Source organism: Haliotis rubra, unplaced genomic scaffold (genome assembly GCF_003918875.1).
Source record: "Haliotis rubra isolate DU_JTF1 unplaced genomic scaffold, ASM391887v1 Scf554, whole genome shotgun sequence".
Classification (NCBI taxonomy): Eukaryota; Metazoa; Mollusca; class Gastropoda; order Lepetellida; family Haliotidae; genus Haliotis; species Haliotis rubra.
In genome coordinates, this window is record NW_025767251.1 from 43,626 (window position 1) to 61,520 (window position 17,895).

Below are 17,895 nucleotides of genomic sequence, written 5' to 3' on the forward strand. Positions count from 1 at the left end.
GCTTGGACATATTTATCCCTCGTGATGGAAATGTCAATACAGTCACGTTTATTCCTTCTCTTTAAAGGTTCTGACTGGCCCCTGCGCATCCGAGACTTGCAGACTTGCACAACGATGTTTCGAGACTCGGCCTAGAAAAGCCATCTGTGAACAGGGTACAGGTTTGACTTTTTTACTTTGTTGTCTCGAGGTTCTGTTAGGAAACACTCGATCTAAAATCTACATTCGTCACTGAAGGGTTAATCATGGTCAAAGGGTACCATAGGTTGCTTCATGTTCACCTTGCACTTCACCTGCAAGAAGAGTGAGTGAGTGAGTTTAGTTTTACGCCACACTCAGCAATATTCCAGCTATATGGCGGCGGTCTATAAATAATCGAGTCTAGACCAGACAATCCAGTGATCAACAGCATGTGTATCGATCTGCTCAATTGGGAACCGATGACATGTGTCAACCAAGTCAGCGAGCCTGACCACCTTTTGTAGCATAGTCGCCCTTTGTAGCAAGCATGGGTTGCTGAAGACCTATTCTACCCCGGATCTTCACGGGTCCCTGCAAGAAGAGATAAACCCACCTTATATCTTAGAGCAACACCACTTAGAACATGTCATGCTCACTTGTACAAGTGGGTAGTGAGTCATATGAGTCTAACAACACTTGGAACAGTATTCCAAATATATCTAGAAATAGAGCCCAAAATAAAGCAGGTCGCAGCTAAACTGAGGCACTTTGAAAACGCATAGCCGAGTTTGATATGATGATATGAGAAAAAGTAAAACAAGACATGGGATGAAATCAGTTGTTATTGTTTATCAAAAACACATGGAATAATCATTCAGGCTGTTGAAGAAAAAAACATGGAATGTTGTCGACAGGACATGCACAGCGTCTTCCAAACTGAGGCAACTCCGTTATCACAGTCAGTATCTCGTGTGGCCTCCATGAGCTCTGGCACAGGTATAGATACATACGGGCATAGAATCAGTGAGATACAGGTCATATAAATGTTCCTGCATTCTCGTTGCAAGGCCAAGGTCAAATCTGCCACGTTGGCTGGAGGTGTCTGACGTCTTCAAACTTGCTTCCCAAGTTCGTCCCACAATTTTTCAGTGGGGTAAAAGTCTGGTGAATAAGCGGGTCGGTCCATCACAGTGATTCCAGTTTGCTGAAGGAAGGCTTGTGTCACTCTAGCGGCATTGGGGCGTGCGTTGTCATGCTGGAATATCAACTGACGTTGACGTCATTGGTGACGGCGCAGCAAACGAACGACTTTAGGCCCTAGACTTTGACCCACATAGCGCTGTACTGTGAGATTGCCCTGAATAACCTGAAGATCGCCTCTGAAACGTGCGTTTATTGTTAATCGATCTTGCTGTCTGGCACATGCATTGGCGTAACCATCACCATTTCGCCATACTAGTTCTCTTCCATCAACAAAGGAAACACAGCACCTTCTTGACTCGTCAAAAAGCACAATTCTACGGGAGAAAGGCCGTGGTCGACGTTTATACTGCTGCGCAAATCAACGGAGGGGCTGACGGTGTCGGGGCTGCAATATGGGACCACGGAGTGTCTCAACCGCCGTCTGACTGTAATGGGGCTGATTCGTCTCCCATGTCTGCCAATTGTGTTCGATGCTGTTGCCGTCCTGAAGCGCTCTTGGAGTCGAATTTGTCGGTCTTGTGTAGCCGTCGTAACCGGAAGTTGACCCGGTCGAGAACGGTCTCCTGTTTGTGTCTACTGACAAGACAGCCTGTGGATGATTAGTTGACATTAAAACGACTGGCAACGCCTGTCTGTGAAGTCCCTGCCTAGAGCAGTCCTAGAGCACCTTCCCGTTCATTTAAACGCAGTCGCGGCATTCTTTCAGAAGGCTTCTGTCCCATTAATGCCCTTGCCTTAAACGCATGAGACCTAGGGCAATGCACGTGCATTTTCATTTACATGATCACATTGCATTGTCTAAGCAACAGGGGGAAGTCGTGGCATTGGTTCAAATCGCTTCTGTCCCAATTCTTACGTTTTAGCGATTCTGTTTGTATATATAACATGTAATGGATTTGAACTCGGACAGTAGGTCTAAAAGACGTCTTAAATAAGCATTTCAAACGTTAGATACTTCATTCACGCTTGTTATCTTCAGTTTTTAGAAAGTATATATGCTAAATTGCTTCAGTATATTAACCATTTGGTGGAACATAACTTCAATATTCGAACCGTCAGACTTTCCAGGAATGCCCAAGGGTTGCAAATTACAGTACATATTGCCACGAGTAACACGATTGGGTGACGCATAGCCCCTTGGTAGTAGACATTGAATATGTTAAATCGGCGTTATCGTTGATCAAAAGTAGACGGCGATTGAAACATATTTATTAGCTCATCTGTATCAGCAAAAAAGCCCTAAGTTCGCTGAACATAAATTGTCAAATATGCAGAAAGGGCTAACCAATATATACACATAGAAAAAAGTATCGCAACACCTGTGATTTGTAACCCTGATTTAGCCATGTATTTTCATATCGTGAATATGTTTGCATGATTATTTTGACACTTCGGGGTATACAGTGATTTTTAGATATGCACGTGCTACGATTAGGGTTGCGAATCTCAGAACAAATTGATAAAATGTCAAAAAGCAAAGTTTCAATAAACTGTTCTCACAGCTCGAAATCTTGGAAATTCAAGTGATTTCGTCCTTCATAAGCAAATAGGGGGTCTCCTCAAGTGACAAGATGGCAAATCATTTGTATGCGGAATGCAGATATGTCGTTGAGCGTTGTTGCAAGAACTGTAGGTTGTCATTCATCGATTATTAGCCGAATGGCCAGAAAATATCAGCAGACAAGGGGTTGAGGACTGTCACTGTTCAGGTCGACCATCAGTGACAACTACTGTGGGAGGGTAAAACACTCCTCAGAATCACAAGACCTCATCCGTTCATGTCAAGTGGTGTGTGTGGCTTTTACATCGTCGTTAGTGACTCTGAATGGTACGAAATCGCCTACAATCGGACGAATATATAGCGCCAGACGACTTATAGGGGTCCGTTGTTGTCTCTGGAGCACGAAGCAGCACGTCTAGCATGATGTCACTGGAATGTAAGGGCCCCAGAAGTCTAGATCTCAGCATGTTTGAGACCTGATGGGTCGCAGAATACGCCAGAGAAATCCTTCAGTACAAAATATTGATGTGTTGGAACAAGTCCTCCATCTAGAATGAAATGCTGTATAGCCATCATTATCAGCACATGATATATTGTCACCACGTCCGGCTCTTTGAAGAAATTACAGCGTTCTTTCTGTTTGCATTTAGATTTGCCATTTAATAATTCCCCAAAGGTCAAGTTATCCAGATAGTAAGGTAAATTGAGGTTTGGATAAGTTCTTTTGCTGTGGTTAATGGTGATACCATGAACAAATAAGGGAAGTTGCGATACTTAAATTTTCAGGGTTAAATGAATACCTAGTTTTGACTGTCCTCTGTCACAAGATTTCATTTGGTGTACGGCACAATTAAACGGAAAACGCCTGGTTATCTCCTGAAGATGTTCGTTAGGGGTTCATATCAGGGCTGTTTGTGTGTCACGATAATGTTTTGATTGCGTTGTTCTGCAAATAGTGAGTGAGTGAGTTAATATTTAACGTCACATCGGCAATATTTCAGCCATATCGTGACGAAAACATATTTGACATCGAAACGGAATATTTGTATATTATTAAAAACCTGTCGACAAAGGACAGTAAAACAACTAGAATATCAGAATTAGAATTAAAACTAGCTTGTGAAGTTAAAAAATAATAACACTATTTGGACAATACAATATAAAAACAGGCTATAGATCACCAACAACAGAAGGTAGATCACCATACTAGGGACTGTTCTGCAAATAGGTGATGGCAGCAGTTCTTTGGCATGGGTCGTGGGATTAGGTCATGTCAGGCAAATTAGGACATAGTCATGGCAGTCACAGATCGACCTTGGTCTCCCACGTCATGGACGATCCTTTACTTTATCTGCGGCCATGTGCTTCCCCATGACGAGGAGTTTAATGTTGGCGCCGATATTGCAACAGGACATCCCTGCGACATACACATCAATAACTTGTCATTGTGTATTTTTGAAAGCTCTACCTTTTGCCATGTCAAGTGAAGTATTTTTAGTGCTGTCGTGTTTTCGGTGAGTTCAATTAACTGTAGTGCAGATACGACCCCGATGAGCTTGGGGACTTCACATGTTTATCTAGCATGCTAGCCCAGCGGGCACACAACGTTGAATCAACGTTGAATCAACGTTGAATTTTGGTTGTTTGGTTGATCAACCTTTCATAAACGTTGATTCAACGTTTATCATGCGACCAAAGAAAGTTAGTCGAGATTCGTTTAGTTGTCAACGTTGTTTCAACGTAAGGAACCAACAAAATGTCAACTAATTGTTTCCTTGGCAAATTTGATACATAATTCATATTGGTAATAGGTATCCAACATATCAACTATCATTTCGGAACATTATTTTCATAAAAGATCAAGATCGAGCTAGTGACAGATATAATCTTATATATTATTTGATTGTGCATCGATCAACGGACGGAAATATTACGTAAATCGCAGTTTTAGGTATAAAGTCATCAGTTATCAAATTGCATTACATTTGATATTTTCCCACAAAACTGTGAAAATTGTATAATTCCCGACAATTTGCTTTCAAACACAAGCCAGATGTTGACCTTTCGATCGCCTCGTTTGGCCATATCCGGACATGCGCACAATTATCGCGCGCGCAAAGGCAGCTGATCGTTGTCAGTTCACCTTGGCGAAGTTCAACGCAATATCGTTCTATTTTCACCATCTTCACGGCATGCTGGTGTTTATTTGGTAAGTATGTCCTTCATGTATAATGAAAACGTAGGAATGCCGTTTAAATCTAGCAGTAGCAAGAAACTCCGAATTAGGGCTCATGTTTTATCTCACAAGGTTACCGGTATGTCACAGTACATGTTTCTCAAAAGTTTGTTTTGTTATTTTTCAATATATTTGCATGCATATATTTGGCATTTTATTATGTAATCGAATAAGATTTCCTTTCGTACCCATCACCTGATTTGAATTTTGCAAATATACATTTTCAAATAATCAATGAAGTACATCAATATAAGGAACCGTTCATAATTAAATATATGGCTGCGGGTGTGGGGTGTTGATTGTAAGGGTTGGAGGGTGGGGTGGGGTGGGGTGGGGTGTCACCCATTTTGTTCAGGGAGCTAAGGGGTCAGCATTTTTGTACACACGCACTATGTTTAGAAATTATGGGAAGGGAGAGGGCGTCATAGATAATGTACATGACATGCAGGGTGGGCCGTCTCTTATTCTGTACATACTCATACACTTTTAGGGGGGGGGTGGTGTAATTCACATTGTACATAAAAATCAACATCACCCCAAAGCCATACATTATGAACGGTCCCTAAGGGCAGCTATACAAAATCGGATAGGTTTAATCAACATTTTATATTGCATCCCATTATTATGAACATTTGTTCGTTTGAATAGATCTATCAGTAAATGATGCATTGAGCACGCCCTGAACCCCTTTTAACATATGTATATTATTGGGGAGGGGTGGTGGAGAATGGCGTAAGGAAATGCAACGAAAATTTTCACTTTAAAATGTCTTGTGAAAGTCTTTGTTAAGGATGAAATTGTATATAATTTATTTGAACTTTTATTTATTTACATAAAGTGTAACTTCACTAATGATTCTTTGATGGGACAATTAACAAAACTGCACCCACAGACTTTCATTCTTACACTTGTTTGGATGGGATATGATAATTCATGTCTCTTAAAGGTTACAATCTTACATACAAAAGAAGTAATTTTAATGTAAGGAACATTTAATTATGAAATAAGATTATTTTAATGGAATTTGCAGAAATCTCATCTTCGAACACTGGGTGGCAGCAATTTTGTGGATCACATAAAAGGAGCAAGGCTAAGGTAACGCGTTTTAACATTTCACTTGTTTCCAGTATATCCACCACAAAGTTTAAGAGAAAGATGATAATGCTCTTTCATTACCACCTGTTTTGAATATTTGTGATAATGTTTGGTCTTTTTGGTGAAAATAGTTGGTCTTTGTTTTCATTTATATATTAAGGTTGATCATTTAAAAGAAAAAATTGACAATGATTTCTCCCGGAGATGTTTAGTTTAATGAGCACTCCCTTGCTTGGCGCCATATTGTTTTTCGCCGTAAACAGCTGGATGCAAGATAGCACGCGAGAGGACAGAAGTCATACATTTATAGATATATATAGAGATGTTTATTGCTGGGAAACACACTCTTCAGGTATTTGGTCAGCTGTAGAATTTGAATATGATGTTTTTTATTATTGTCTAAGGGTAGGTTTTTCATTATTTGCAATCTAATATGTGTGCAGTGAAACATACCGAGATTTGGAAGAGTCCATTATTTAAAGTACAGGTGTTGTTAGATATCAGCATTTTATGTACATGTTCCCCCGTTAAGATCATCTATCGAGTATATTAGAGAGAAGGTGTATATTTGTAGTGTTTTAAATCAGAGTTATTTTCAGTGAATGACCTACATTTCAATATGTTTTGGCCACCTGTCACCCCTTTGGTCAAATACAGTAGGACTTCCATTTCTTGGAATTGAGTGTCAGAGATGCACTGTTTCCAAGAATTTGCGTTAGCCAGCGATGTTTGTTTACGAGTACATTTAAGTCTTTTTGAGTGTAGATTGGAGTTGTAAGAGATGTTATTCAATGTCTTATTATTCATGGTATGATAGATTATTTCTGGCAATGTAGAGTTTAATCTCATTATTTTATTGTTCATGATTCAGAGAAGCATAGTTATGACGTCGCAGATAATACGCACACATAATTCATTATATGAGAGATTTTCTAAGCGTTCCTATAAGAGATTAAGTGTAAACATTTATGAATTATAAAAAGTTATTTATCTGAGTTTTATGAGTGTACAAATGACAAAGAGAGAGAGAGTAGATACTTGAGAATATATTGTATACTTATGAGAGCTCATTATTGTTTTCAGAACTCCATGATCCATACTTCCTTGTGTTTGGGAACAAATGGTGTTGGGAGACCTCCCACAATAGACTTGTTCTTTGACCTGTGAACCACCACCCATTTTGTTTTCTTATCATTTAATGTAAAATTGCTTTTGTTACAAATTATGACTCCTGGTAGCAAAATTGCTACATCAGTTCAACTCCTATTAATTTGAAATAATCATTTCCGAGAATCTCTAAAGAAAACTAAATCTGACAGAATAACAACAATCTTCCATTGTTTTGCAGGACAATGTCAAACAATTTGATGTCAAGAATGAATGTTGATGGGCAAAACGGCAAGTTTTCTTTTAAGAATACAAGGTTGTATTCAATCATCTCTGGTAAGTTAATTACCAAGTGCAGCATTTTCATCATGACCATAGCAAATAATATATGACAGTAAAGCATCGTCTAATTCATCCTACCGGTAATTCATAGTCTAATTAAATAATCAACTTGCAAATGAGGATTTTCTTTGAAAATGTTTAAGAAAACTTCCATTCCTTCGGTTAAAAATATAAATTGTTTACACTTTTCATCATATTTTGTATTGATGCTGTTCATATGTTCACATGCCAAGTTACAGCAGTGAAATGAACCTTTCAAGTGATTGATTAAACAAATACTTGAATCATTTAAGACAATATATCTTCCATATAACTTATTCATGTATTTAAATATAAAATTTCAGAATGTGTCCTATCTCAAGGGAATGAGATGGGAATGCATCCGAAGCAAATTTCAAGAAAGAGTTAGAAACGTTTCTGAAGTATCCACCTGACCGCCAGGCAGGGAGTGGCAGAAAGAAGAGGAGCTGATAATTGTGTTTTTGGAGTTGTAATTGTGTTGAAAAATCTGAACTGTGGTATTAAAATTGGTGGCGTAAATGTCACTTTGATGCTATATGCAGATGATATTGTGTTATTAGCACAACAGAGATCACCTACAGACTATGTCATGTGTGATGTTTTACATTATGCATTAAACCACGTTTTCTGTGTGCGCGTGTGTTCATAAAGATTTCATGAAAAGTGACTTGTTTTATGTGCTGTCTCCAGGTATAGTTCCTGGTCATCTTGGATCCCTTTCATGGTGAAAGTAATTGCATTGTGTTTATTCAGGGTCTGTCTAAGAGCTGAAATTCAGACAAAATGTCTTCTCGGGACAATTTTCACCTTTTCAAGGTAACAATACAACAGTAAATAGTTTTTCTTAATTTGGAATACTCTTTTCTTCTTACTGGAATTATACGTCCAACTGACATAAAACTTAAATGAACATTATATTGAATGTGGAATTGTAACCAAGTATTTTATCAGGTAAATATTTTTACTGCAATTTTCTGTTTGAACACTGTTTATTGCAGGTAGCTTTTTGGGTATTTTAGCTGGATGCAGGAGTTTGGTGCTACTTTATTGTAGTTTAAAGATGAAATGCGAGTCTATTTACAGGAAAGCGTAATACCTCCCAGACACAACCACGGAACAACCCATTTTCAACGTTAATAATATGTCAGACTTCAACATTGATTCCACGTCGGATATCTACGTCAAAACAACTTTCATATACAACCTATTTTCAATCTATTTTCAACGTTGAGGATCAACCTATTCTCAACGTTGATAATCGGTCAAACTTCAACGTTGATTCCACGTCGGATATCTACGTCAAAAAAACTTTCATATACAACCTATTTTCAATCTATTTTCAACGTTGAGGATCAACCTATTCTCAACGTTGAAACAACGTTGATGTGCCTGCTGGGAGGGTATGATTGCCCAGCTAGACTGCTCTTGGATCCAGGTGGTGCTTAAGTAATGCGTATATACAAGATCCACTTATACAAGATAATCATCAATAAATACATCAGTTGCCATTATAAATCCATAAATGTTTAAGATTTTCACGCGTCGATTTTTGGTAAGTAAAAATAGAAAACTACAGTGTTCAATTTAAAAAAAAATACCATCAGTGACCATCACAGTGGGCTTCTAACACAAAACAAAGTAAAGTAAAATCAGACTTTACATTAGAACGTCCAATTACAAATGAACGTTAATGAGTATTTAGCTCACGTTTTAAGAAGTAAGCCTCAATACCATAGTTTAGCTTCCAGAATCGGTTCAAAAGAGACGGCCCCACACACCATAGGCGGATCCAGAGAAGGGGTGCGTACCGCCACAGCACAAATCTTTATTCTATTAAATATATACTGCAATGAATGATGCTAACCATTTGTAACATAATCATATACACATTCATAGGTGTGAAACGGAACCACCATGAAGTTGACAAGCAAGACTCATTTACTAACAGCCCACTTCACGATGCCTGCAGGAAGGGCTACTTGGACCGAGTGAGACACATCCTCTCCCAGGGTTTGGTCGACATCAACAGCAGAGACGAGAAGCATGGAAGGACACCACTCATGGTGGCAGCAAAGGAAGGACATTGCAAAATATTATTCTTTCTCAGCAGAAAAGGGGCTGACATAGCACAAGTGGATAATGATGGTAAGAACATCCTTCACTGGGCATACAAGGGTGGACATGCGGGTATTGTGAGGTGTGTACTCCCACAGTACGGTATTGATATTAAAAACATGCATCATCCCCCCCCGTTATGCAGGCAGCTCAGAGGGGACAAATAGACGTTGTTGACTTCCTCTTGTGTATGGGAGGAAATGTGTCACAAGTGGATAACTATGGCCGCAACGTCCTGCACTGGGCCTGCACGGGCGGACATGTGAGTATGGTGAAGTATCTGCTCTCACAAGGCAGTGTTGATATTAACGGAAGAGCAAGAGGCAGGGTCACCCCCTTGATGATAGCTACAATGACTGGACACGGAGACGTTGTTGAATTACTCGTGTGTATGGGAGCTAACGTATCACACGTGGACGATCACCATAACAACGTACTCCATTATGCCTCAACTAGTGGACATGCAAAGATTGTTAAGTATATCGTATCCAAAGACACGGTTGACGTTAACAGTAGAGGAAGGTTCGGAAGAACACCACTGATGCTGGCAGCGAATGCTGGACGTATCACAGTATTTGACCAGCTTATGTGGAAAGGTGGTCTTACTCGCCTAGTTGATGACAACGGTTATAACATACTTCATCTGGCCTCATTAGGTGGACGTGTGGAAATGGTGAAGCATATCCTCTCACAGAACCTGGTAGACATTAACGCCAGGAACAAGGACGGGGAAACAGCAGCCATGATAGCAAAACTTAAAAGAAAACGTCACGTGTATTACGTTCTTGTTTCTCGGGGCTGTCCAGTGAAATAAGTGCAGCTTGTAGGTTTATATGAAGCATCCCGTTAGCGGTTACCAATAGCACAATGGGACAATCTTATTTTATGACTTGCAAGTAACATACATTGTTTTATGCAGGGAGTGAAAGATACCAATTAGTGTATGACGAGCATGTAACATATAATGTTAAACACCGGTAATTTATTTGTTTTTTAATAGGTTTTGCCTTGGGGCATAGGGAACTGTAGATGTGTTTCTGTGTCAGTTCTGTAGGATCATTTATGATCATAAGGACACAGGGGCGTGTCACGCTTAGAAACAGCGTTAGAGAGACATATAGGTATATAGACCCCACCCTAGTACTATATAGGGAATGATTGCCGATGGTTTTGGAGAAAATGCCTGCTTACTCTCGAGGAGATGTTTTGTAGATGTTGCAATAAGTTTTTAGACCCGTGGAATGTCGCTGCCGATCGAATCTATCCCTACATTGGTGCTGTCAACGTGGCTGGAATTGATAAACACTTTTATAAGGTGAGTTTTCGCTGTCTTGGGTGATCCATGATTTTGGCTGGGAATTGTGGAGGTAGCTGTTTTCGGTGAGTCGTGGCGTATAACTTTTGAAATAATGATCTGATTGTGACCATTTATAGCTAATTTTGTAGGGAAATCATCTCGCTTTCGATACGTAGGCCTCGACGGGGCCTTAAAGATAGTTTACGTGGTGAAATCTAACTTTGATTGAGGAGGGGGTGGTTCCGTCGTTACATCCCTTTCCTTTTATATAGTACTAGGGTAGGGTCTATATACCTATATGTCTTTCTAACGCTGTTTCTAAGCGTGACACGCCCATGTGCATAAGGATGCGGATCTAGTGTTTTTCAAACGAGTTGCTATTATAATTTGACAGGTAGATTTGAGTAAAATTTCCTCAAGATTTATTTTATGTATTTGCTAGGGATGTCACGATACATAAGTTTCATGAATCGATACGTATCACGATACCCATGTCACGATTCGATACGTATCACGATACCTATTTCCACTCCATTATTGCGTATATTTAGTTACATATTTTGAACATTGAACTACATATTTTATAGTGTGCATGAAAAGATCGACATTTTGTATTCTCAGAGACTAAAAAAGTTCTAATTTCCCATCTTTGTGCATGAAAAATAATCATTTATAACTCTGACGACATAAAAAAAAATGATACAATTGCAAAGCGAAACATAAACATATTTAAACCGATACTTTCAAAACTAAAACTCGATACAGTTTGGAATGTAACGATAATTGTATCGTCTTAGAAAAAGTATTGATGTATCGATGCATCGTGGCATCCCTGGTATTTGTTGTCAGATAAATTGTCTCGTTATTTTCTTCGTCATGTGTGTACTATGTATTAGTGCATTTCTATACGAGACCCAAACGACTCCAAAGACACTTGTCAAGTATTCGTGGTCCTGGATTCACTACCCGTGAAGATCTGGGTTAGAGGGACGAACGACATTGTGTGGTCATGCCTGGTTGAATCATATTGTATGAAAATGAAGTAGATCGATACTCACGATGTTGATCACTGGATTATCTGGTTACACGAGACTCTACTATTTACAAGATACCGTCATGCAGCTGGAATATTCCTGGATGTAGCGTTCAACAATCAAACAAAACAATCAGCTGACTTCACTTCACAAATGATTGAGATAAACAATTTTAGCATAATGAGTTCGTTTTTTGTAATTTGAACCTGTCTGTATTAATAGACCTCAAATGATTAGAGATTATTGAAGCGCAATTTAATCCCTCAGATTCAATAACGAATTTAATTACTCAGTGTCCGTACGATAAAATTAATCGGAAATGCCAATTAACATCTTCAGATAAAATGAATATGAGTTTTCACAGTTTCATGTGGACAATTCTTTGTCGGATGAGTGAGTCTAGTTTTACGCCGCTTTTAGCAATATTCCAGCAATATTACGGCGGGGGACACCAGAAATGGGCTTCACACATTTTACCCATGTAGGGAATCGAACCCGGGTCTTCGGCGTGACGAGCCAACGCTTTAACCACTAGGCTACCCCACCGCCCCGGATGACCTTCGGAGAAAAACCAAAACATATTGATGAGTGAGTGAGTGAGTTAAAATTTAAAGTCACTTTGGCAATAGTTCAGCCATATCATGACTAAAACAACATATATATTAACAATAATTAAAGACAGAGTATAAAATCTTGTCAACGAAGGACAGTAAAACAACTAGATTATCACAGATATAAATGTAAAACTAGTAATTAAATCTAAAACATTTTAACTATAGAGGACAACACAGTATAAAAAGAGGCTATATATCACCAGCAACTGGAGGTAGTTCACCATACTAGGGACCATGGGGACTTACAGTACCTTTGCTACCTGCATGGACCCTAGCTGGATTTACATCATCCCTTCAGCCACTGGCGATTTAAGGAAAATTTAGCCGGCAGTTAAAAGAACAAAAATACTACGATTAATATGTGGTAAATTAACATTTTACTTTGAAAGTTTTGGGACTTACGTACCCTCTCAGGAACACAATAATATCACAGTACTTTAACCCCCTTTGAGGGTACATCCACTAATAATCTAAGTTACTCATCTAAACTACCAATAATAAAATACATATCTATTTACAAACTATTTAGCAACATTTCTCTAGCAATTCTATTTCTTTTAAGAATTCAATGATTAAATGATAATTAACACTAAAAAGATCCTTCACTGTTTTTACATTAAAATATTTATCCCTTGTGATGGCAAAATCAATACAGTCAAGCAAGACATGCTTGACTGTGATTCTTTTATCACAAGGGATACAAAACGGAGGATCCTCACCTTTTAACAGGTATTCATGAGTATACCTTGTATGGCCAATGCGACATCGTCGCATGATGACCTCTTCAAATCTGGACTGACAACCCAAGTAGGTGTAACCAATATAGGGTTTTATTTCATGTAATTTATTAATACCTACTTGGGTGTCCCACTTCTTTTGCATCAGATAACGGATGTAAGTTCTAATGCTAGCTTTGTTATCAGAGTATGGAATAAGAAGTGGTGTCACAGATTTGTTGAGTGCTGCTTTAGCAGCAAAGTCAGCCATTATGTTACCAGAGATTCCAACGTGGCTGGGTAACCAACAAAAGACGATGTCGTATTGGCCAGTAGCAAGATCATTATATAACTCAATTATTTCGATTAAAAGTTGATGTTTACACGAAAGATTTTTTATAGCCTGAAGGCAAGAAAGAGAATCTGAAAATATGATATATTGTTTATATTTAGTGCGTGTATTTATATATTTAAGAGCTGTTAAAATTGCGTTTGCTTCGGCTGTGAAAATTGAACTGTCATTGGGTTATCTGGAAGATATTGTTTTGGACCCAATGACAGTTGCACAAGCCACTGCACCACCATCCTTGGATCCATCTGTGAATAAGGCTGACTGACTGACTGAGTTTAGTTTTACGCCGCTTTTAGCAATATTCCAACAACATCAAGGCGGGGGACACCAGAAATGGGCTTAACACATTGTGCCCATGTGGGGAATCGAACCCGGGTCTTCGGCGTGACGAGCCAACGCTTTAACCACTAGGCTACCCCACCGCCCCTGTGAATAAGGATCTATATGTATTGTATTTACTTTTTAATTGATTAAATTCTTGTTTATATAGTAATTCATTAGTTTCTGATGTTTTAAATGCTGTTAGTGTGAGGTCAACTTGTGGCCTCACCAATTGCCACGGGGGAGAAGAATGAAGACGGGAAGGAGCTATATTGTTTAGCTCAATGCCAGCAGCAGAAAGGCAAGGTTTCACTCTTATACCAAGAGGCGGAACAAGAGAAGACTTCTTGTTATACAGATCCTCATACAGGGGATTGAAGACACAGTTATATGCAGGGTTTGACTCGTTGGAATATAGTTTTGTTATATACTGTAAAGTTAATTTTATACGGCGTTGGTTGAGAGATGGCTCATCAGCCTCGACGTAGAGGCTGTCGACAGGTGAAGTTCGAAAGGAGCCAAGACAAAGTCTTAGACCTTGGTGGTGAACAGAATCTAAAAGTTTTAGGTTGCTTTTGCAGGCTCCGCCATATACGATGGAGCCGTAATCAAGTTTTGAACGGGACAATGATCGATAAAGTTGCAGGAGGGTAGCTTGATCACCTCCCCACTTACAATTGGAAACCACTTTCAACAAGTCAAGTGCCTTCAGCCATTTAGTTTTAAGGGATTCAAGGGAGTCAAAAATTAAACCCAAGAACTTGGCCCCCTTTACAACTTTGATGGGAGTGCCATTTAGAAACAGTTCAGGGTCTTTATGCGGTTTATATTTTCTACAAAATTGTATACAATTAGTTTTGGATTTAGAAAATTTAAAACCGTTTTCAAGCCACCATTTATCTATTTTATTTAAACACAACTGCAGTTGCCGTTCAATAGTATGCATATTTTTCCCACCACAAGAAATATTAAAATCGTCCACAAAAAGAGATCCATCAATTGAATCATTTAAAACCTGTGATAAACTGTTGATCTTAACACTAAACAATGTGACAGACAAAATACTGCCTTGTGGGACACCCTGCTCCTGACTGTAATGTTCAGACAGGGTAGTTCCCACTCGGACTTGAAATTGTCTGTCTTCTAAAAATTGTGATATAAAAAGGGGTAAACGACATCAAACCAAAATCATGGCATCACTCTTGCTTGACAACGGTATAAGAATCCATACCGAAACGTCGCATCATATATAATAAAGAAGTTGTTATCCATAAACTTTCTTACTTTCTTAAAAATCATGGAGATCTTTCAAAATGGCATATCGTATCATGTGCCTTTTCAAGATCGAAAAAAATCGATACAGTATGTTGTTTATTTAGCATAGAACTTTTGATGAAAGACTCTAACCGTACCAAATGATCGATGGTACTCCGATTTCTCCGGAAACCACATTGAATGTCAGAGATGAGGTTGTTGGTTTCCAGGTACCAAACTAGACGATTATTAACCATACGTTCCATTGTCTTGCAAACACAGCTAGTTAAAATAATTGGTCTGTAATTAGATGGATCCTTATGATCCCGGCCAGGTTTAGGAATAGGAATGATTATGGCATTGCGCCATGATGGTGGGAAATTACCAGAAGTCCATATACTGTCAAAGATATTTAATAATGTTTCTAAACATGATTCAGGTAGATGTTTAAGGAGCTGATAATGAATATTATCGGGACCTGAAGCAGTGTCATGAGCTTGCCCAAGGGCAGCTAGTATGGAGCTCATGAATGGAAAAGATTTCATTATAATCCTCCCCATTATCTGAATTAAAATTAATTTTCTTTTTTGTTCTTGGTGGGTTTTAAATTTCTGAAAAGTTGGTGAATAATTGGACCAGGAAGAATGTTTAGCTAACGTTTCACCTAATTTGTTAGCAATATCAGATTTTTCTGTTAAATAAGATAGTGCACATTACATTTGGAACCTTTACCTTTTACCTTCTTCACCATATTCCATACCTTTGAAATAAGTGTTCGTGAGTTAATTTTAGAAACATAATTTCGCCATGACTGTCGTTTATTTTGTTTAAATGTACGACGAGCCTTGGCGTTTGAAATTTTAAATTGGTTTAAGTTATGGACTGTTGGCTGCCGACGGAAATATTTTTCTGCCTTTTCCCTAGCCTTTCTAGCTTGTTTGCAGTCAATAGTAAACCATGGCTTACGAATGTGTGGAATCATAGAAGACTTGGGAATACAATCATCAGCAATCATGTTTACTTCATCAGAAAACATCTGAATAGGATCAGACACATTTAGAAAGAATTCGGGTTTTAATCTGTTTGTGCATAAGGTCTTGAATAAAGACCAATCTGTCTTGTTAAAGTTCCACCTAGACGATGGTGCAGCATCACTGGGGTTTATGGCTGAAAGTATAGTTGGAAAAAGATCATCATGGACTGGCCATTCAAATTCATTGTATAAACTGGAATCCGCAACAGATAAATCTAGAGAGGAGTATGAGCCAGTTGCAGAATGAAGATATGTGTTAGAATTATCATTGAAAATACATAAATCAGTATTTGTGAAGAAATCCTCAAGAATCTTTCCTTTTGCGTTGGTGTTATTACTGCCCCAACGTGGGTTATGACCATTTAAATCTCCCATGATAAGACATGGTTTTGGGAGTTGGTCATAAAGCATCTGAAGATCAGATTGCTGCAGAGACGATGATGGCGGGATATACAATGAACACAAGGTAACAACAATATGCAAAGTAACACGGACTGCAACTGCCTGAAGAGGGGTATTGAGAGGAACAAGACTGTGGATAGTTCCATGATTCACTAAAATAGAAGATCCTCCAGTAGCTTTATCACCTGGAGGTGAGAAACAGTTGTAGGAATCATATTGTCTGATGTCAAATTTATCCGTGGATTTTAGATAGGTTTCTTGCAACAATAATGCTGATGGCTTGAAGTCTTGAATTAAAAGTTGCAAATCATTGAAATTGTTTCTAAGGCCTCTGCAGTTCCACTGGGGAATATTGAAAGAACAGCTCATGGAGGCTGAACTGGAGATCGTGATCCTGAGGAAGATCCTCTCCGTTGAGTTGGTGGAGATGAATTGACTTCCATGTCTAAAGGTTCAAAGTTGTTATGAACCACTACAGGGGATGTTAATGGGGACGGCACCTCTACATGTTTGAGGGTCCTTAACTCTTTCTTTTTTAATTGTTTCCTTTCTTTGCTTGTCAGTTTTACAGTTTTTTTGTGATAACTTTGCTGTCTCAGTTTCAGATTCATGCACTGGTTTAGGTGCAGTCTGACGCTCACTATGAATGTCAGTCTGTGACGCAGACGTTGAAGATTTGTTGCCGTGTTTAGCAATTGAAGACAGTGATTGTTTGTGCGTGACCAAGCAGATGTCAGTCTGACATGCTCTGTCAACAGTGCACTTTGAAGATGAAATGGTAGCAGAGTACGAGATTGTGGATGGAGTAGTAAGAGTTTGCGGAGTCAGTAATTTAATTGCTTCAGAAAAGGAAATATTATTGGTATACTTGAGTTTGAGTATTTGTGATTGTTTCTGGTAGAATGGACAGGATTTTGATGAAGAGAAGTGCTCACCGTTGCAGTTAGCACACCTAATGTCATCTGTGCAGGTAGTACCGTCATGATCTTTACTGCAACGGGAGCAAGTTGGGAACTTATTACACGACCTGGCCCCATGCCCAAACTTCTGACAATTATAACATCGGAGTGGATTTGGTATATATACATCCACCCCGATATTGAAATAACCATCCTTGATTGATGATGGTACTTTGGGAAGTGCAAACGTGAGAAGATAAGTGGTCGTTGGTACAACTCTATCCTGATCTTTTCTGGTGAATCTTTTCACAGACGTGACTCCTTGAGATTTGATGCTATCTCATCTTCGGACATGTCATAAAGACACCTTGCACGATCTCGGATGACACCCC

The 17,895-nt window shown here is 38.9% G+C and overlaps 1 protein-coding gene across 1 annotated transcript; it reads left to right on the top strand.

Moving 5' to 3' along the window:
- Positions 1-9,720: 9,720 nt before the first annotated feature.
- On the top strand, positions 9,721-10,395 carry LOC124253810 (palmitoyltransferase AKR1-like). The gene has a single exon (XM_046687655.1). It carries the CDS (start codon positions 9,721-9,723, stop codon positions 10,393-10,395), a length of 675 nt encoding a protein of 224 aa, XP_046543611.1.
- The last annotated feature ends 7,500 nt before the right edge of the window (positions 10,396-17,895 follow it).